General features: G+C 50.8%; 1 protein-coding gene across 8 annotated transcripts in view; it reads left to right on the forward strand.

Moving 5' to 3' along the window:
* The window catches only part of MIB2 (MIB E3 ubiquitin protein ligase 2), an 86,611-nt gene that overhangs the window by 65,676 nt on the left and 2,436 nt on the right, over positions 1–18,499 (forward strand). For 7 of the 8 annotated variants that reach the window (XM_090023764.1, XM_090023759.1, XM_090023763.1 and 4 more), the window contains 12 exons: positions 2,169–2,276; positions 4,608–4,712; positions 5,463–5,625; positions 7,268–7,401; positions 9,848–9,996; positions 10,578–10,734; positions 11,095–11,249; positions 13,782–13,908; positions 15,335–15,565; positions 15,938–16,116; positions 17,077–17,261; positions 18,009–18,074. In XM_090023764.1, coding sequence (XP_089879890.1) covers positions 2,169–2,276; positions 4,608–4,712; positions 5,463–5,625; positions 7,268–7,401; positions 9,848–9,996; positions 10,578–10,734; positions 11,095–11,249; positions 13,782–13,908; positions 15,335–15,565; positions 15,938–16,116; positions 17,077–17,261; positions 18,009–18,074 — 1,759 coding nt within the window. The remainder of the gene's footprint in view (positions 1–2,168; positions 2,277–4,607; positions 4,713–5,462; positions 5,626–7,267; positions 7,402–9,847; positions 9,997–10,577; positions 10,735–11,094; positions 11,250–13,781; positions 13,909–15,334; positions 15,566–15,937; positions 16,117–17,076; positions 17,262–18,008; positions 18,075–18,499) is intronic. The other variant, XM_090023758.1, reaches the window with a different exon arrangement.

The following is an 18,499-nucleotide window of genomic DNA, read 5'->3' on the forward strand; positions in this document are numbered from 1 at the left end:
TCTGTGTGGCCCACCTGGTAGGCTGCTGGAAGTTTGGGGGGCTTGGCCATCCTTAGCAGCCCTCCCTCCAGCTCTGCGCTGCTGCTGAATGCAGCCCTGCATTGCTCTGCATCTCTGGATCCATGCTGCTGCTCAAAAGCAGCTCCATGCTGCTGCAGCCCCAGTCCAGCTCCAGTTCCATGCTGCTGGCCAGCCAGAGCTCTGCACTGCCACCCAAATGTGGCCCTGGGCCATTGCTTGCCTCTGGACCCATGCTGCTTCCCGAATGTGGCCCTGTGCTGCTGTCTGTCCCTAGGCGTGTGCCACTGCCTGAATGCAGTCCCACTCCAGTTGCTGCTGGACCCATGGATTAAGCCTGGGAGGAGCCCCTGTGGCTCAAATCACCCTGGGGCCCGGGGTGAATTTGTCATCCCTGACTTAAAAATGCCTGATCTTGCAACCTTTTCATTGCGAGTGATCCCTTAGTCACCTTCTTAGTCTCAAAGTCTGCTCGCACAAGTTAGTTGTTCAGAGGCCTGGGCCACTAGCCAAAACCTTCAGCCTTACATGCCAAAAGCTACTCACCCTCACTGAACTCTCATCATCTTCCAAGGTGCTGAGCACCTTTGTCTCCAGCCGACTGGGAAATGGGCTGCTCAGCAGTTCTGCATCTATTCTATGAGGCCAGGGTTCAGGGCCATGATTGTCAGTCTTGCCATTGTACTCAGTGAAAGCCAGGGCCTAACTGCAGCCCTGAGTAAGGCAGATCCGCAAATCTCCTCTGGGATTTACAAATCAGAATCTAAAGACCAGTCAGCCCTCGGGTATAATGTTCAGCTTCAAGGTCCCCACATGCACGCTGAATGCAAAATTAATCAGTTGCCATTGAGTTAAATGGGGAAATCTATCCTTTACCTGCCCTGACAAGTCTGTTCAGTTAGATTTAATATTCAGCAGAGGCTGCCAGAAAGATAATGTTCCCTTAGTAAATAGACCATCAGACCTTGAAGAAGGGGTCTGAGCAGTGTCACTCTTCAGCAGTAAATTTAGTGTGGGGCAGTAATATTCATTGACCTCTCCTGTATAAATGAAATTCATCCTAGTTCTGATGCTGGGCAGTCTCTCCAGAGGTCTGCGTGATGGAACTGAATGAAGGTAATTCGCTGAGGAGAGGGGGATTTGGAATAAAAGAGGACACAGGGTGCTTATATATCACATTTATGTCCAGGGCATCATGCACAAGGCAGGTGTGATACAAGTTGATGCAACCCCATTGAAGCTTTGGGATGAGAAACCCCATTATTTATTTTTTGCTGAAACATTGACATAAATAAGCTGTAGCTTTGTACAGGTGAGCAGTCTTTTTTCTAACTAGCGCCAAAAGGCACTCGGTCAAATTACATCCCTTCATCATTCATTGCTATGCAGCTTGACAAGCTCTGTTGTTTACTAATCAGTCCCTCTTTTGGACAACATGGAGGAGGAAGTACTTCCAAATAATGTAAATTTCCATAACTCCGTCCGTGGAGAGGCGACGGTTTATGCCAGCTGCTGTTTTGCCCCTGGAAATGCAGGCTAAAGTGTTGCTGTGGGGGCTAATACAGGCCACCCCACCCTCGTTCAACCTGAATGTATGATGACTTCCATAGCTTGATGCAGAACTTGGATCTAGCTGATGAAACTCATAGAGCTGTAGTCAGTTTGATTTTTCTTTGGCACATTTGTGGAGCTGTCTCAGAGCTGTTGCCTGCTGACAGGTTCTGTAAGTCAGACTCGCACCGTGATAATTGAAATGGAAAGGTCTCTTGCTACAGCAGGGTAGGAGCTCCCCTGTGCTGCCCATACCCCTCCCTCCACTGCATTTTCTCTCTGATGTTAAATTGCTGCACTTCACTGTAGTCATTGCTCATCTGCACCAGCTGTTGCAGGTAGTGGTAATGTTCTACCTTGTTTTGCAGGCACTGATTTCTGCCCCCTCCACCCATAAGCCCAGCTTTCTTTTTATAATGAGGAGTCATCTCCTTTCATGAATGAGCACATGGCTGCATCCTCATTAAATTCAGCCTGTGAATTGGAATGGAGACAATAGCTAATTTTAGGTGGCAGACTTCTTTTCCTTGGAGAGGCTCCTTCCCCTCCATAAAGCAATGGCATTTATTCTATTCTCTTTTTCTCCTTATCATTTCAAGTTCATTGGCCAGACAGGCACTGTGCACAGGATCACAGACCGAGGGGATGTGAGGGTCCAGTTCAACAGCGAGACCCGATGGACTTTCCACCCAGGAGCCCTGACCAAAGTGAGTGCTGCTGTGTGAGCCTGGCCAGGACAAACAGCTGGGCAGAGGTTGACATGCACTCTCTCAGCAGCGGGGGATGACTTGGTTGGTCTTGGTCAGGTGCCAAAGAAAAGGGCGGGTGGAGAGCAGGGTCAGCCATTCATTCCTTGTGAGGCCAAGAATAACCATTGCCGACCTTGTGACCGCTGAGTTCTTTAGGTCTTCACTGGGATAAAACCTTGGTTTTTTGAGCTGAAGTCTGCTAAGAGGCTGGTGTTCAAGGGGAAGAGAGAGGCTGGTAACTGGAATGGCATGACCCTAACACCCAGCTCCTACAGCAGGAGGCTGATATGGGTAGGAGAAACATGGGAGTTAGGGGCAGGTTCCTCTCTGTTCAGCAGCCTTTTAGGAGCTGTGCACAGGTTGGCTCTGCAGCCAAAATCTTCTGAATCAGAGGCAAAGGAGCAGGAAGGTTGCACCTTCCTGAGAACAAACGGTTTGGTCTCTGCCACTCACACAGCTGAAAGGTCACTGACAGACAAAATACCTTTATCAAATAAAGTCTAATGCTGCCCTTGCAGGAGTTGGTAGCCGAACTGCTGTTGGCTTAGTACAGGATCTAGGTTAAAGGCTGCTATGCTGCACTGGAGGTGAAATGTCATACCTGGCTTATCATACCTGGCAAGTGTCTTCTTACAGCTCCTTCAGACCTTTCCGTGCAGGTGACCTGCAAAATGAAAGTTTGGGAATGAGGCTCGAATGTGACTTAGCTTCCTTATGACTTTTTACAAAGGGCTAGAAGACTTCTTGCCTGATTATATTCCTCTCTGGTTTTGCATTGGAAAGTCAAGGCCCCTTCACCCTTGGCTGACTCCTCGGTTACTGGAGGTTGAGTGGAACGATGACATTGTGAAACTGAAGATTGAGCAATGGGGTGGGAATCTGCAGTTTCATGGGGGCTGTATGTATTAATTCCTGTTTTACACCAGTGACCAACCAGCATATTAGCTGGGGAACTGTTGTAGTTATTTCAGTGACAGCACTTTCCCCCGAACAGGCAGGAACAGGCAGGAACACAGAAAAGGAGCCAGACCTTGACAGTTTCTGTTTAAGCCTTGCCTCTTCACATGCTTTGCATTCCCTTTTGCCCATCAGTAACTTCCCTTTACCTCTCTCTGTCAGGGTATCGGACCCTGACCCTTAGCCTGCCTACTCTTGGGGAAGTGAATGTTCTTCATCTGCTTAGACAGAGCGTGGTAGACACCCAGGGATGGTATCAACACGCATTTGTTCTTGCCAGCAGAGATCTGGGCCCCAATTCAGGAAGGGGCCCACACCTGTGGTACAGGGCTGACGAGTTCCTTCTTCAATTATCATGCCCCCCCCCCCGGTCAGTCAGGGGGACCCCAAGGGATTCTTGGCACCCAGTGATCCAAGAGAGGACAGGGCTGAGATGGCAGGTCACCTTAGCCAGGGCTTCCCCTCCCTAGCATCAGCTTGAACCTCACAAAGGCATCTCAGCCTCTCGCTCCCTCTCATCCTTGCATCCTTCAGCTGCCTCTCTCTTCACCGCAGGGTCTCTGTGCTCTGTTGCCTTGTCTCTGCCAATGATCTTCTACTCTGTCTGGCTTCTCTAATAATAGTAATAACAATATAATGAATACCCTGCCTTTACACAGCCCCTTTTATCTTCAGAGCACTTTTCACACCCTGCAATGAATTTTTCTTTCTCTCTTTCTTGTTTTCATGGGTTTTTTTTCTTGCCATATTCTTCAGCCACTTCCAGAGTCCTTCTCTCCATCTCTGCCTAATTCCTCTAGATACAGGTCTTCTAGGCTTGGGTCTCTGTTTCTAAAGTCAAGGGTTCTGGTCTTCCCCTGGGTGTCTGGGCCGTGACAAAGTAGGTAATTTAAACCTCAGCACGTGATGTATATGAAGGGCACAGAACGACCACAGGCCCCACACTGGAAAGGGATCATCTGTCCAAGGAAAGAAATGGCTGAGCTCTGACTTGCGTTTCTAGTGGAAGTAATGAACAGAGTTAATGCTGGTATCGGGACAGCAGAGATATTCTGTGTGCACAGGATCACAAACCGAGGTCAGCCTGATCCGGTCTGACCTCTGTGCAAACACAATCACTGGTGAGCAGCAGCCAGAGAAAATGGTGCCACTCCAAGCTCTCTGCTCTGCACAATCTGCACTTGGCCTATTTTAAGGAGCAAAGTGGTGAAGTTTCTGCCAAGCGTAGAGCTCTGAGGACTTTGCTGGAAGTGGGGGGGCGCTCTTTTGAATGCCTTGTTGCTGGTCTTCTGGTTTCATCCCCCCAAGCTTATGATTTTCTTTTTCTTTTAGCTCAACACCTTTTGGGTGGATGATGTTGTCCGAGTGATAGATGATATGGAAACAGTGAAGCGATTGCAAGCTGGTCATGGGGAGTGGACAGATGAGATGGCACCTGTGAGTGCGCGCCAGCTCCGAGACAGTCCAGTAACTTGCTAACTTTTCAAAAACAGATTAGCAGTAGCAGCTGGGCTGGCCAGCTGCCCTGCTCTTCACCACCTCTTAGTGGTTGGTGCCTGGAGACATATGGGCATGCAAATGCCTTGCAAAAGAAATGTTACTTAATATAACTGGTCATTGGCAACATGGCCTTACAGCAACATTCAAACTATGGGCAAAAGGGAGGAGGGAAAGCTTGCCCATGGAGGTGGTCACCAGGGAACTTATGATGCAAATCCATTAACCAGGCACAAGCAATCTTAGTGCCTTCTCTTATTTCCTCTTAATTCCCAGGGCTGAGGGGGGAAAGCACAAATAGCAAATGATCTGATCAAACCAATTGTGGCTAAAGAGCAGAGTCTAGAGTGCTCCATCAGCACAGTGAAGAGCCCCAGTCTGGTAGGGTTTGGTACACCATGCTTTGCTGTTTCACTGGCTTCCTCCCCAGACGTATTGCATTGCGTCTTTGGGGACCCTCTTCCCCTGCAGCGTGGAAAGGCAGCTGTACAGCCAATAAACAAGAAGCCGATGCGAGCACTTACCTGTCCACGAAAGGGGAGCTGCCAGCAGTAGTGTGTCATTGATCAGCGCCTCTTCATGTGCTGGGAAGGCCATTGGGAACACGCCCTTAGAAATGGGGCCTTGGCTGAGAGATGCAGGAAATGCATCCACTCCAGGGTCTTTAAAGCCTCTCTCTTCTCATTGCAGACACTAGGGCACATTGGCAAGGTGATCAAGGTCTTTGGGGATGGGAACCTGCGGGTGTCTGTCGGAGAGCAGTCCTGGACCTTCAACCCAGCTTGCCTCACAGCCTACCAACGAGACGAGGATGCCAACCTCATGACAACGGAAAACGCCAAGGAGTCAAAAAGTGAGTGGGCACACAGAGGCCTGGCCCCCCTCCATCTAGGCTTGAGAAACACCTGCTGGGGATCTGTAGCACAGTGGCTGCCCTTCTCTGCAGGTCAGGTGGGAACCTAAATACTTGTATCTTCCTTTCCACTAAAGCACAGTCAGGGGAGCTGGGAAGTTACGGCACAGCAGCATGTAGGGCCTCTTTGTTCTGCTCCAGGTTGTCACTGGATCACTGTTTTGATCATAGGCAAATAGCATATCCCTGCCATGCCCCAGTTTCCTGGTCCTTAAGGTGGGCATAATAATGCTGCTCTACTTTATTGGAGGTAAGAGTTAATTCGTGAAGATTTAACTTGTTAATGTTTGTAAAGTGATTTCAGACCCTTGCCAGGCTCTCTATGGACAGCATTATTTTGCCTAAGCCATGCTGCATCCTGTTTGTGTGGGCTGCATTCTTGTTCTGTTTTCTCTGTCTGTTCATAGATGTTTTGTGACCTCTCTGTGATTTTTTTTTGAGCAGGCAGGAGGGCAGGATGGCATAGGGGGTAGATGCATACATAGATACACATGCTCTACCTTGAGCAAAGCTATCAAATTCATCTGGCACTGCGAGCCAGATGAGCAGCATAGGGCTAGCCCCACAGGTGAGATCAGGCCCATGGACATGCCCTGCTCCCATATGCTGGATCCAGTCCCTGCAGTGCCTGCCTGCTTCAGCCAATCCAGGATATGAACTCAAGTCCCACACCAGCTGGAGTGGGCACCGAATGCCATACAGTCCAAAGCCAACCAGAGCAGTGCTCCATTTAGCATGCATGGGGCCCGTGCTACCTCCCTCCCCTGCTTGCTGGATCTGGTGTCCGTCTTGGCTGGTTCAGGACTGTGCCACACATGGTGCCTACTTCCAGACCCACAGTGAGGGCACAGCCTGCCCCAGGGAGCGTCTGGGGGACTCAGCCTGGACTGGCCCCATCTGGGTGCTGCACATGGCCCAGGCCGAAGTGCAGGGCTACTTCAGTGCCCACTGCACATGGCATCTGGGTCAACTTGAGATCCAAGGCCAAAAGAGGAGGCCAAATGATGTGGCTCTTTAGGCCAGATGCAGCCCGTGGGCCGTATCTTTGACATCCCTGATCTAGTGCATTCATCCAGTTTTGTGAGAAATATTTGGATCCATTCAGGAACCTGGTGCTGAATCTTGTCTGAGTTTGAGCGAGGTTCAGGTCTGGATCCAAGCTCCTTAGCTCTGCCCTGTCTGATGGAAACAAACCCCTGGAGCTCCCTTCAGGCACCACAAATGGAGACCACGTCTGAGGTGCTGTGGTCAGGATTTTCCTCTCACCTTCAGAACATGAGTTTTTTTATTTTCTTACAACTCCACCTTTCCCTAGAACCAGGAATCCATGTTCAGAATACTGGTTGCATGTATGTAATTAACCCTTAGGGCTGTTCTTAGGATCTCTGGAGCTAAATACACAAGCCTCTCTGGCTCTGGCTAAGGCACAATGGCCTGTAGCCAGGGGCCATAGCAAGTCTGTAACACTCTTTATGCAAGCCTGTCCATTGGGGGAAGCAAAGGTCTGCACTGATAATGCAGGCTGCGCTCTCCATGCCAGTTCCCACTGCATAACCTGGGGCTGTTTCTCATTCTTACCCAGGCACTCTGATCAGCATCCTGGAGAAGCTGCTCTCCCAGAAGGCAGAGTCAGATCACCCAGGGCGCTTGGTCCTCGAGGCAGCACATGGCAATGCTGCAAAGGTCCGGGACCTGGTGCAGAAGTACCCTGACAAGGCAAGGCTGAGAGGACCCCTGCAAGGTCCAGGGGGCATTTATTGCCTGGCTGTAAAGCCTCTGCAAAAGGGCGGGGGCAGGGGACAGAGGGGTGTGCAGCTAAACCCTTATGTAAGCTACAAACAGCTGGCAAGTGATTTTTGCTTGAACTGAAGATTACATTTGCATATTTCGTAGCCTAAATTAATGACTCTAAATCCGTGCTGGAGTTAAGTACTCACAGCCAGTTTCTGAAGCTGGCTGCTCCCAGGAGTTATTCTCTTCACAGAAGGGCTGACTCCAAAGCAGAGGTAGGCGTGTTCGTACTCAACACAAGCGCCGTGCGTGGCAGGACAGCCGAGTCCCAGGGCTTCCCTGGGGGCCCAGAGCTGGCAGCTGCAGCGCCTGCCCCTGAGTTGAGAGGCTCTGGTTCCCCAGTGGGCAGAACTCCCCTGGGTCTGCTCAGGTGCTCAGCTGGAAGCATTGTCCAGCGGCTAGAGCAGGGGGTGGAGAGTTGGGGGGTCTGAGAGCTGTGTGTTGTCAGCTGGCTGGAACTGTAACCTCTGGTGAGCCCCTGAATCCTGTCTGACTGTGACAGAAGGAGACATCTGTTCAAGTGCCAATCCCAGCATCATATACATGAATGCAGAACTATTCTACTGTAGCAATGTGCCCTGTAGCCAGGGCCTAGATCTCGTAGTCTGGATCCTGGGGTTCTGTTCATGCCTCTGTTACTGACTTGCTATGTGACCTTGGGCACATTGCATTGCATCTCTGAGCCTCAGGTCCTTTATCTCAGGATCACCACACCTTTCTGCCTGTGCGAATATCTGCTGATGACAGAGGCTACACAAGATGCTCTTTCTATGCGTATGTGCTGAGGCCTCCTGCAATACATGCATAATCTGTATGAGGTTGTGGCTGGTGTGCAAGTACAGCTACAGGGGTGTTTCTGAATGACTTGGGCAGTGCTTCTACAGCCAGGAGCCAGGCTGCTGAGCTCTCCTCTGCTCTGATCCCTCCTGCACTCAAAGAGGACCCAGCTGGTTTAGCAAGGGGTAGAGTCTGCAGGTGAGAAAGGAGAGAGCAGGATGCTTCAGCACAGTGTCCTTGGAGGGGAGCATAAATTATGGTGAAGCAATAACCCAGGGGCAGACAGTTATTTTGGGCAGAGGGCCGCTTACTGAGTTTTGGCAAGCCATCAAGGGCCGCATGATAGGCAGCCAGGGGCAGATGAATATTAATTTTCTAAATTTTTTAAGGGCCCCGCAGGTCAGATAGACTAGCCTGGTGGGCCACATCTGGCCCCCGGGCTGCATTTTGCCCAACCCTGCTATAACCACGTGTCACCAGGGAGGGCAGATTGATGGACCAGTATCAGTGCTGGAATCTGTTCTATGGAGACATCAGCAATGTTGAGAGCCATGGTCTGATTTAATGGTTTGCCAGACCATTATTTTGGCTTGTTATCTATCCACAAAGCTGACCAGGCCAGTAGAGATGGTGAGTGGACTTGTAATGGAGTATAAGAAATATCCAGCTACCTGTGACTGGGACTAATGTGTCTGCAGTGGGTGAGCATCAGGGGTCAGGAATAGTTTCACTTTATCCCAAGACCTTAGATCTGGATTTCTCTTCGGCCAGTTTGTTCCAACTGGCAAGAGACAAATGGAATTGTAAGCTGGCTAAGCAAAGACAGGGAGTGTTAGTCTCAATCCTTCCTCACCTGGCCTACTTTCTTAGCAGCACTGCCCAAGAAGAAACCCTGCCTGACCTGCTCCTGTGACCAATGCATAGGATCAACTGCAGAAAAACTCCCTTTTCTGTACTTGCCCGGGCACTGAGGCTTTGCCAGCTCCCCAGTCACTCCCCCTGGGCCAGTCATTGATTTCATTACCTTCCTTGCCCTCCTGTCTTGGCCTCGCATACAGCGCCCTGTTGTTCGCCAGCTGTTTTAATCCTTAAAAATCTTGTAGCAGCAGCTTAGTCCTGTGATTCACCATCCACACACTGTACCCAGTATGGAGACCAGAGTGACTTAAAATATTTCGCATGTACTTTGTCGCCAGAGCCCTATGCATTATTTCATCTTCCCCTCCTCTATGAGAGAGGGAGACATAGTCAGCATGGTCCCAGAGAGAGTTGTTATGAGAGGAGGGATTAGAGCCCAGGTGTTCCTGGCTTTCCAGGTATATGCTAGCCCTGCTCTGTAGTCAATACAAAGTACTGTCCTCCTACAGCCCAGGGATACTCTGAACAGGAATTGCTTTTTCTTTTGCATTTGTACAGCACCCAGTGCAGTGGGACCTCTTAGTGCTTCTGGGCACCACTGTACTGCAGCTAGCCATGGACTCACTCTGCCATCTGGTTACACAGAGAGCAGTGCTGCCCCGGGGTCTGGGAGCTGGGGTTTCTGGAGCACAGTCTCCTGGAACAACTCTGTGCCTTGTTCTTTCTGCTCTCATAGGTCGACATTAAGAACCAGGGCAGAACTGCGCTCCAGGTGGCAGCCCACCTGGGCCGGGTGGAGGCTGTGAAGATCTTACTCCAAGCTCATGCCAGCATTGACCTGAGAGATGAAGAGGGGGATGCAGCACTGCATTATGCAGCTTTTGGGTAGGAACCAGGTCATGACCTCACTGATTCTCTCTGCTGAGGGCCAGAGGCTCAGCTGTAAATGTGGACAGAGCTGGAGCCGAACCACCAGCCCAGAGAGGTGGGAGTCAGCCCCAGTCTATACTGCTGCACAGAGCTATGGCAGCTCAGAATTTGGCCCTACAATACCAGGGGCCACAGGGTGGTTTTGTGAAGCACTGATCCTCAGGGGAAAGTCAGTTCTCCATGGTACAGTCTCCTTGGGACTAAATGAGGATTTGGGAATGTGAAAGGAAGCAGATGATGGAGCTTTCTTGGGTTCCTATTATAAAAATATATTTGCAGTCCACAGGAAAAAACAAGGCTGAAATCTGCCCTCTGCTACTCTGCTGGCAATCCAGACCAGCTCCATCAAGGCCAGTAGGACCATGACTACCCTGGCTCTTCACCAGGATAACAGTCTGGGCTCCTACTAGGCAAGCTTTTTAATTGGAGGTGGGGTAGAAAACAAGTGCAAGAACCAAGACAGAATGTTGCCTTGGAGAAGGAGAAATGACATCCCATGATCTTGGCATCCTGTTTCTCTCTCCTTCTGAATTCAGGAACCAAGCAGAGGTCGTCCGCTTGCTCATGAGCAAAGGAGCCAACGCTGACCTCCTGAATAATGCGAAGTGCACAGCCCTGTACGTTGCAGTCAACAAAGGATTCATGGAGGTGGTACGGGCCCTTTGTGAGCATGGCTGTGACGTTAACCTCCCGGTAGGCCATTTCACTTTTGTGCCTCTTGTGGCTGCAGGCTTTTTTTTGACTTATGTTGAATATGATATTAGATGCCCAGCATTTAATGGTGTACCTTTGTGTTGAACATGGCACAAGCAAAATGCACCCTGGATTTTGGTGTGGAGCATTCTGCTCCTGCGCCTTCCCGGTATTCCAGGCTGCAGCCATTCTGCTACACAGAGAAATGTGCAGACAAAACAGTTATACTGGCATCCTCTGAGAGCGATCCAGGGTTTGTGTCTGTCTCTGCCCCTTGCCTCTGCTGGGTCCTTGGGAGTGGTGTATTTGACCAGAGGCTTTGTGACGTAACCAGAGCTGTGCTGTGGCTTCTTCTGGCAGGACTCATATGGTGACACCCCCCTGCATTATGCCATCACCACAGACTTCAAAGGCGTCATTGAGATCCTCACAGAAGTACCGAACATTGATTTCACTGTCCAGAATCGCCAGGGCTTTAACCCACTGCACCACGCTGCTCTGAAAGGAAACAAGCTGTGAGTGACAAGAAGCTTCCTGCGTCCTGCTTTGTCCAGGCTGCAACTGATGTCCCTGGGACAGGAGTGGGGAAGGGATGGGGTGGCCTGGGACAGCCAGGGTGCTCTCCCCATGTACGGTGGGGCAGATGCCTGGGAGCCATTTGCAGATCAGCAGTGATAGGGGAAGTCACCATCTGTTACAAGGCTTCAAGCAAATTCCCTGCTCTGCTGGGGATCAGTGCAGCACCACCGCTGTGATCACAGCGGCAAATTCCATGTGCTGGGAGGCCACTGTTCTCCCAGGGTAAAGGGATGGGAAGGAAAAGCCTTTGGAGGGGATGCCTGAATGCTGAGGACATGGAGCTGTACAGAGCAGCAGACCTGCTCCAGCAGACTTCAGCTTGCTCAAAAAGACCTTCCCCTTCCATTTGGCCCTGCCCCAGAGTGAGTCTCCTCTCCTGTGGGTGCGGGAAGGAGATCCCTTTCTCAAAGAGCTGAGTTCCTTAACAGAAAATGCAGGCTGGCTGATCCCGTTCCCCACCACCACCCATGGAAGCCTTCCTGGTTGCATGTGTGATGCCTACATTAAAAACCTTTGGAGCAATTTAGTATTCTGTACGTTTGTCTGGCAGCCAGAGCCTCGTAAAAGTGCCACTCCAGGCCCAGCATCAGCTATGTACGTTGACAGATGACACTGAGGTCAAGTGTATACCAGGAAGTTTTTCTGGTAAAAGGGCTGGTTCTTAGACAGCAAAAATCACCAAGGTAGATGCAGTCAGAAAAATCCCTTTGTTGGTCCCTTACTCCACTTGGGGAACTAGTATAAATAGCATCCCCACTAGTTGGAGTTGTACCAGCCAAGCCCTTCCAGCAAAGACAATGGCAGTCTTTCCTCTCATCTTTTCCCAAGACTGAGAGATTCTTATAAATGTCATAAGGACAAAAAATAATTCTGTTGACATCTCTGAAGTCCAAGAGAACATTTTCTAATGCCTGGCACTCAAAGATGGGTTCATTGAGATGATGGTTATGAAGTTTGTATGGCCCTGAAGAGACCTCAGTATCCACTTTTCAGAAAAGCTGGAGGGAAAATGTACTGAATTGCTGATGCTAGAACAAAAGTAAACATGCAGCCCCTTGAAAGTAAGACATAGAAACTGTTTACTTTGCTCTGATTTTTTGCTTCTCATGGTTTATAAAAAGAACCAACCTGTCACTATGAGAAACTCATCAGCTGGTTCTTCTGCTATTTCAGTTATCTGGTAAAAAATTCCACATAGAATTTAATACCCCAAACTAGATGAGTGCATTGGGCCAAAATCACTGCTAGTGTGAACAGCTGCAGTTGTAGAGCCAACAGAGAGCACTATGTCGAACTGGTATCGGCAAAAAATGTGGCCTTTGGTGTCCTTTTCCTTTTAAGTGTCATCATGTTGAGGAGCTGAATCTCCCTTCCCAAAGGACTCTGTGCACTGAGGCTTCTTTACTTTGGTAGAAGACAAGCTGCTTTTCTGCTTGCTGCCTCCTGCAAAAGGAAAATGTTCCTTATGCTTCTGTATTTACTGGGCTAAAATGTGGGGAGAGGTTCCCCAGTATATACTCCTCCTGTGCCTCTGTCCTATAGGTGGGTGAGATTTATTACCTTAAAACTCCTTTCCTTGCCCTCTGTCTCCCTCCCCACCCCAATCTGCCAGCTGCCCATACTGACCCTAACTTCAAATCCTGTGGCGAGCTCTCACTGCTCCTCCACAGTCTTGGTTAGGATAACAAGGGGAAAGACTAGGGCTGTGTGAAATTTCAGCAACTGTTTTGTTTTGGACACTGAATCCAAATCAAAATGGAAGTCTTTGAAACATTTTGGAGCCGGGCTTGCAGGGAAACAAGGAGAGGGAGGGGAAAGAAAGGGGGAAGGACTGCTCTGCTATGGACATCTAGCTCCCGGTTCGATTCCCCAGCTCTGTGATCATGGCCCCCAGATCTGCATGCAGGGTTTCAGCAGGCTGGGGCCAGCGGCAGCTGCTTGGCGCAACCAGCACCAAGCGCCGGGAGGACTGTGGTGCTACCACTAGCCCCAGCCTGTAACGGCAGCCTGCTGAAACCCAGCATGCAGATCCAGGGGCCATACTGCCTGGGAAAAGCTGAAGGAATGATCAGAGAGGTGGGGAATCAAACAGGGAGCTGGGAAATTGAGCCAGGGGCTGGAGAAATGAACAGGTTGGCTGGAGAATCGAACCCGTTTCGCACAACCCTGGGAAAGACTGGACTAAATTTGCCCTGGGTGTGTTGTGCAGGTAAGGGGAAGTGCCACTTTAGCTACAAACAGACATTGTGAGCTTATCCCAAGCCATTAAAGAAAAATCAAGGGCCCTTGCTGGGCTCTCCTAACTCACTATGGAAGATGGAGCTCAATCAGCCTTAGCCACAGACTCCTTTATCATCTTAGGAGCGTTCATAAACAATGAGCAGAGGAGGCAGGTTGGTCTCTTCTGCATCACTCGCCTTCCTGGTAAGTAATGCTCTGTCCTCTGGTTCTACTTCTTGTCTCCCCAGTGCCATAAAGAAGATCCTGGCAAGAGCCCGGCAGTTGGTCGATGCCAAGAAAGAAGATGGCTTCACCGCCCTGCATCTCGCTGCCCTCAACAACCACAAGGAAGTGGCAGAAATCTTGATTAAAGAGGTAAAGAACTGTCCTGAGAAGCAGCAGGTGGATGTGTCAGGTCATTGCCACCTCTCTGACATTGTTCTGCAGGGAGATTTGTGCTGTGTAGGGCTTAGAGTAGAGAAGCGGGGACTGCCTAGACTGGCAGTGGCAGGGAGTGGAGTATCATAAACTGAAACAAGAAAGAGTTAGGGTTGGTTGGGGTCTGTGTGTCTAGGGGTTTGGGAGCAGAGGAAAGGACATCCCAGGAAATTCCCTGGGGATGTAGCTAACACCATTGTCCAACCCTTGCTCTGCCTCATGAATGCTATAAATGCTGGGCAGCTCTCTCAGTGTCCCTCTCTTCTCTCTTGTGAAACATTTCTAAGGGCCTCTATCCTGCTCTGCTCTACAGTAACAAGAACCATAAATCATTTTGCTCCCCAGAGCTCTTTTTTTCAGGCCGCCCCTGATGAGATGCTTTTCTGGCCCCTTGGGGGCAGTGCTCTCTAACCATGAGAGCAGGGAATTGCAAGTCAGGAAATGAATCCAAGTTTTGCCAGACTTCAGCACAGCCTAGGCCTCAGCCCTGTGTTCCCACCTTTGGGAAACAGCATTGCAGAAAGTAGTGGCTAGATCTGGGACTCCAGGGATTGGGTTGCAACTGGCACCAGCCTATTCTCGTGCCTTGATTTCCCCATCTGTACAGTGATGGATACCTAGGTACAGTGGTACCATCTTGGACTGATGATGGGCACTGATGCCTCAGAACAAGTCCACAGTGTTTGTTACTAGAGCAGTCTTCTTGGGGAGAGCACTGTAGCAGGATGATTTCATTGTTTCTGGTACAATCCACTTGTTATACCACCTGCTCCTTAAAGGCCAACTGTATTTCCAATTCTACCCTTTGCAGTCTCAGTGCAGGGGCAGAATAGCCCGCTGGGCCCAGCGCAGGGTAACCTCTCCCAAGGGGCTCATGTTTGCTGTGTCCTGTCTGTCGCAGCAGGGAGCTTTTCCTATTATTCTCTGCAAGGGCTTGTGGGAAACTGAAGCACAGAAAGCAATCGGGGGTCTGCCTTGCTTTGTAATGCTAAGGAGCTAGTCTTTGACTGCCTGTCTGGATTCATCCCAGCCTTCCACATGTGAGAGTTGAGCAGTTTACTAGCTGTCACATCCAGATCCTTTCCAGCCAGGGAAGTGATTTCCTTTGGACAGTCCTCGCACTTGTTTGTGTCCAGTCCAGCCAGTGCTTTAGCACCTGACTGTCCCAACTCCTGCTCTGATGGCCGGATCACTTTGCAACTCCTCTGGGGGACACTGTATCCCTCTGGGGACTGCAGTGTGCAACCTCCTGCGCTGCTCTTGCACTGAGAGAGGGTTGAGGCAGGTCCCTTCCCTGAAACATGCAGCAGTTTCCCTGCTGCTTTGCAGTGACCCATCTGCTGAGCTGTTTCCTTTCTTCAAGGGCCGCTGTGATGTAAACCTCAGGAACAACCGGAACCAGACCCCGCTGCACCTGGCCGTCACACAGGGGAACGTGGAGATGGTGCAGCTGCTGGTCAGCGAAGGCAGCGATGTCAATGCTGAGGATGAGGATGGGGACACGGCTATGCACATTGTCCTGGAGCGACAGCAGCTCATGTCCATCATGCTGGAGGAGCAGGAAGGGGACGAGGGACAGTCACTCTTCACCATGGTGAGGGACGGGGGTGTTGCCTGATGTCACTGGAATGACCCTGAACAGTCAAACAAGGAGAGGGGAGATGGTCTCCTAACGTTTATTTCCAGCTCAGAGTGGGATGGAGAGAGAGTGCATTATCCTAAAATAACCCAGTGGCTTGTTTGGGACCTGGGAAATTTGCCTTGGGGACCCGGGTTTGGAAAAGGGCTATAAATCTTGGTCTCCAAAGGCTGCTTGTGGTAGGAGGGGGCTGCCCTAAAGCAAATAGACTGCAAACTCCGTACATGCATCTTGCAGGCCTGAAAACTGAGGCCAGGTGTTCAGGACTTTACCTACGATGAGGGCCCCTGCAAGGATTAACAGAGACTGTTTCTCTCCCTTGCTCAGCTAAAGGCATCAGGCTTCCTTGGGAACACAGAGCTGAATGTTGGCTCTGCAATTGCCTGTTACTTGGCACAAGAAGGAGCGGACATTAATTACGCCAACCACAGGGGAAAGTCTCCGCTGGACCTCATCGCAGATGGCCGAATAATCCTGATCATCAAGAACTTCGCCCAGAAGTTCAGGTAGACTGTAGAGCAGGACCCATCTCTCTTCCCTGAGCCTATAACCACAAGCCACACCACTCCCAAGGAGGCCTACCTCTGGCCAGGCTATGAGCTCCCACCCCTGCCGCAGTTGATTTCAGTGATGGGTGGTCACTTAGTTCCAGGAGGAGCTCAATGTCCAGCAAAATCAGCGTGAGGTCAGAACTTGCTGTCAGTCACCAGCCTTTGGCATCTTCCTGCCTCTAGTCTGACCCCTTCTAGTTTCTAGCAAGCTGGATGTTGGCACTGAGTCTGCAGGCTCATGTTCTAGTCAAGACCAGTAGCTCAGGTGGCCAAGAGCCTCTCATTTCTCTGACCAGGGACAGTACTGCATGTAAGACCAGCCTCCTTCTGCACCTCTCTGCCATACCACCTGAAACACATCCTTTTGTAGTTCCTCTGCTCTATTCCCCATCTCTCATATCTGGGGGTGGAAGTGAGTTTCTGAGCCACACATCACTTTTGCAGGGCACTTCTGGGTTTCACTCTACTCTCACACAGCCAGCCCAACCAAAGGGCAGGAGGAGAGGAACCCCAAATACAGAGGCGTCTCAGCTCAAACAGTAGCTGGACAGTGTCCATTTTTGAGCTGGAAAAAAAGTGTGATCCCTGCAGCAGCAAATAGAGCTGTTATCACCCAAAAGCACCACTGCCATCTCTGTTGTCACCCAGTCCCTCTCTTCTTCTCCATCTATAGGCCGAGCCAGTGCCCCAGCTACGGGAACCTCCTTCCCCATAAGCAGATCCCCACCAGTTCACAGCAGCCCAGGAGCTGCTGCTCAGTGTGCACAGAGCACCTGCCTGTACCTCTCATGATGCGATGGGTGGGGTGAGGGCTCTGAGGAGAGGCTGTCCAGCTGCTTCCTGCATCCCCCAGGCAGCTCCAGCCAGTGGGGACACCACAGCACCACATATCTGATTCCATATTCCCCACTGCAGAGAACAGCGAGCGTCTCTGGACACTGCAACAGTGCCCTGCAGTCTACGCAGGGTACACACCACCCCCAACACCATGACCAACCTCAGCGTGTCAAACATGGCTGCCCCCACCGAGTGCCTGGTCTGCTCGGAGCTGGCCCTGCTCATCCACTTCTTCCCCTGTCAGCACAGCATCGTTTGTGAAGGTAAGTCACTGTTCGCTCCTCCCACATGCCCTTGTCTGGGCTCTGAGTCCCATGACTCAGTGTCATGGGTCAGGGCTCTCAGGCATCAACCCAGAGCAACCCCAGTGTAGTTGCAGCAATGTCCTTGTAGATGCAGTGCCTGAGGGCATGTGAGGCTTGTTGTCCATGATTACCATTGGCTTGATGGATTGGGGATCTAGGCAGCTTGTCCAGTGGTTACAGCTGCCCTGGACAATTTAGATAGATGGCTGGTTGCCTCCCTTTCAGCCAGTGAGACTTTCTCCAGCAAAACAGCTTAGAGGGTTCATTCCCTCCTCTGGCTTGCATCCTCTGTTTCTGTCTGAATGATATTAGCAGAGATCTGCTCAATTGTGTCTGTTAGCGTGTTCCTCACCTGCATCCCTTGATCTGGCTGTGGGAAATTGGGTTGGAATCCCATCCCACTCCCTTTGAGCAACCACAGCCCTGAGGTTCAAGTCACAGGGGTGGAGTGTGTCATGGCCAGCATGGGAACCTGGCCAGGGAGGGGTCAGAGCTGTTTGATGCTGTTGGGGCAGGGCAGATTAAAAAAAGGACCAGGATGTAGCTCAGGAAGAAGCTGACATTCCCAGTGCCTTGCAGACATCGTCTCAGGCAGTTCCCAGATTGGTTTAAATGCTGATGCCCATGAGACCATTCCTGGCTTTGGGGCTTGTTCAAGTCCCCAGGGTTTAGCTGTAACCTCTCTTCTCATCCTGCTCTTGGCAGAATGCTCCCGGAGGATGAAGAAGTGCATCAAATGTCAAGTGACAATAACCAAAAAACTCAAACAAGGTACGTTCCCTGTGTCTTGCCATGCAAGACCCTGCAAGAGGCCCTTGCCCACATGTGCTCAGGCAGTCTCCAGACCAATTGGCCCCTTTGAAATGAGCTTGAGAAGGGACCCTCTACCCGATCGCCAGGGCTGGTCACCATAACTTCACACTCAGCTGGTCTCAGTTGATGTTCCAGGGGTGGAGTTGTCTCTCACCTCTTGAGGCAGCTGCCCCAAACCAGGATAGGGGCCCCCCCCATTGGCAGGGCTGTGCCTGTGCCCTCTCCCTGGCTGTGCTGTGCATCAGTAGTAGTTGTCTGGCTCCCAGACTGTCAGTGCAGCCCCTTCCTCCAGAGGTGGTTTCACAGTGGAAATGTGCACAATGGAAAGCATTGCTGTATGGAAGAGACTTGTTTCACCCTTGATCTGCGAAGGTATTTGAAAC

This window comes from Crocodylus siamensis, chromosome 12 (genome assembly GCF_052110815.1).
Source record: "Crocodylus siamensis isolate JL-2025a chromosome 12, ASM5211081v1, whole genome shotgun sequence".
Classification (NCBI taxonomy): domain Eukaryota; kingdom Metazoa; phylum Chordata; order Crocodylia; family Crocodylidae; genus Crocodylus; species Crocodylus siamensis.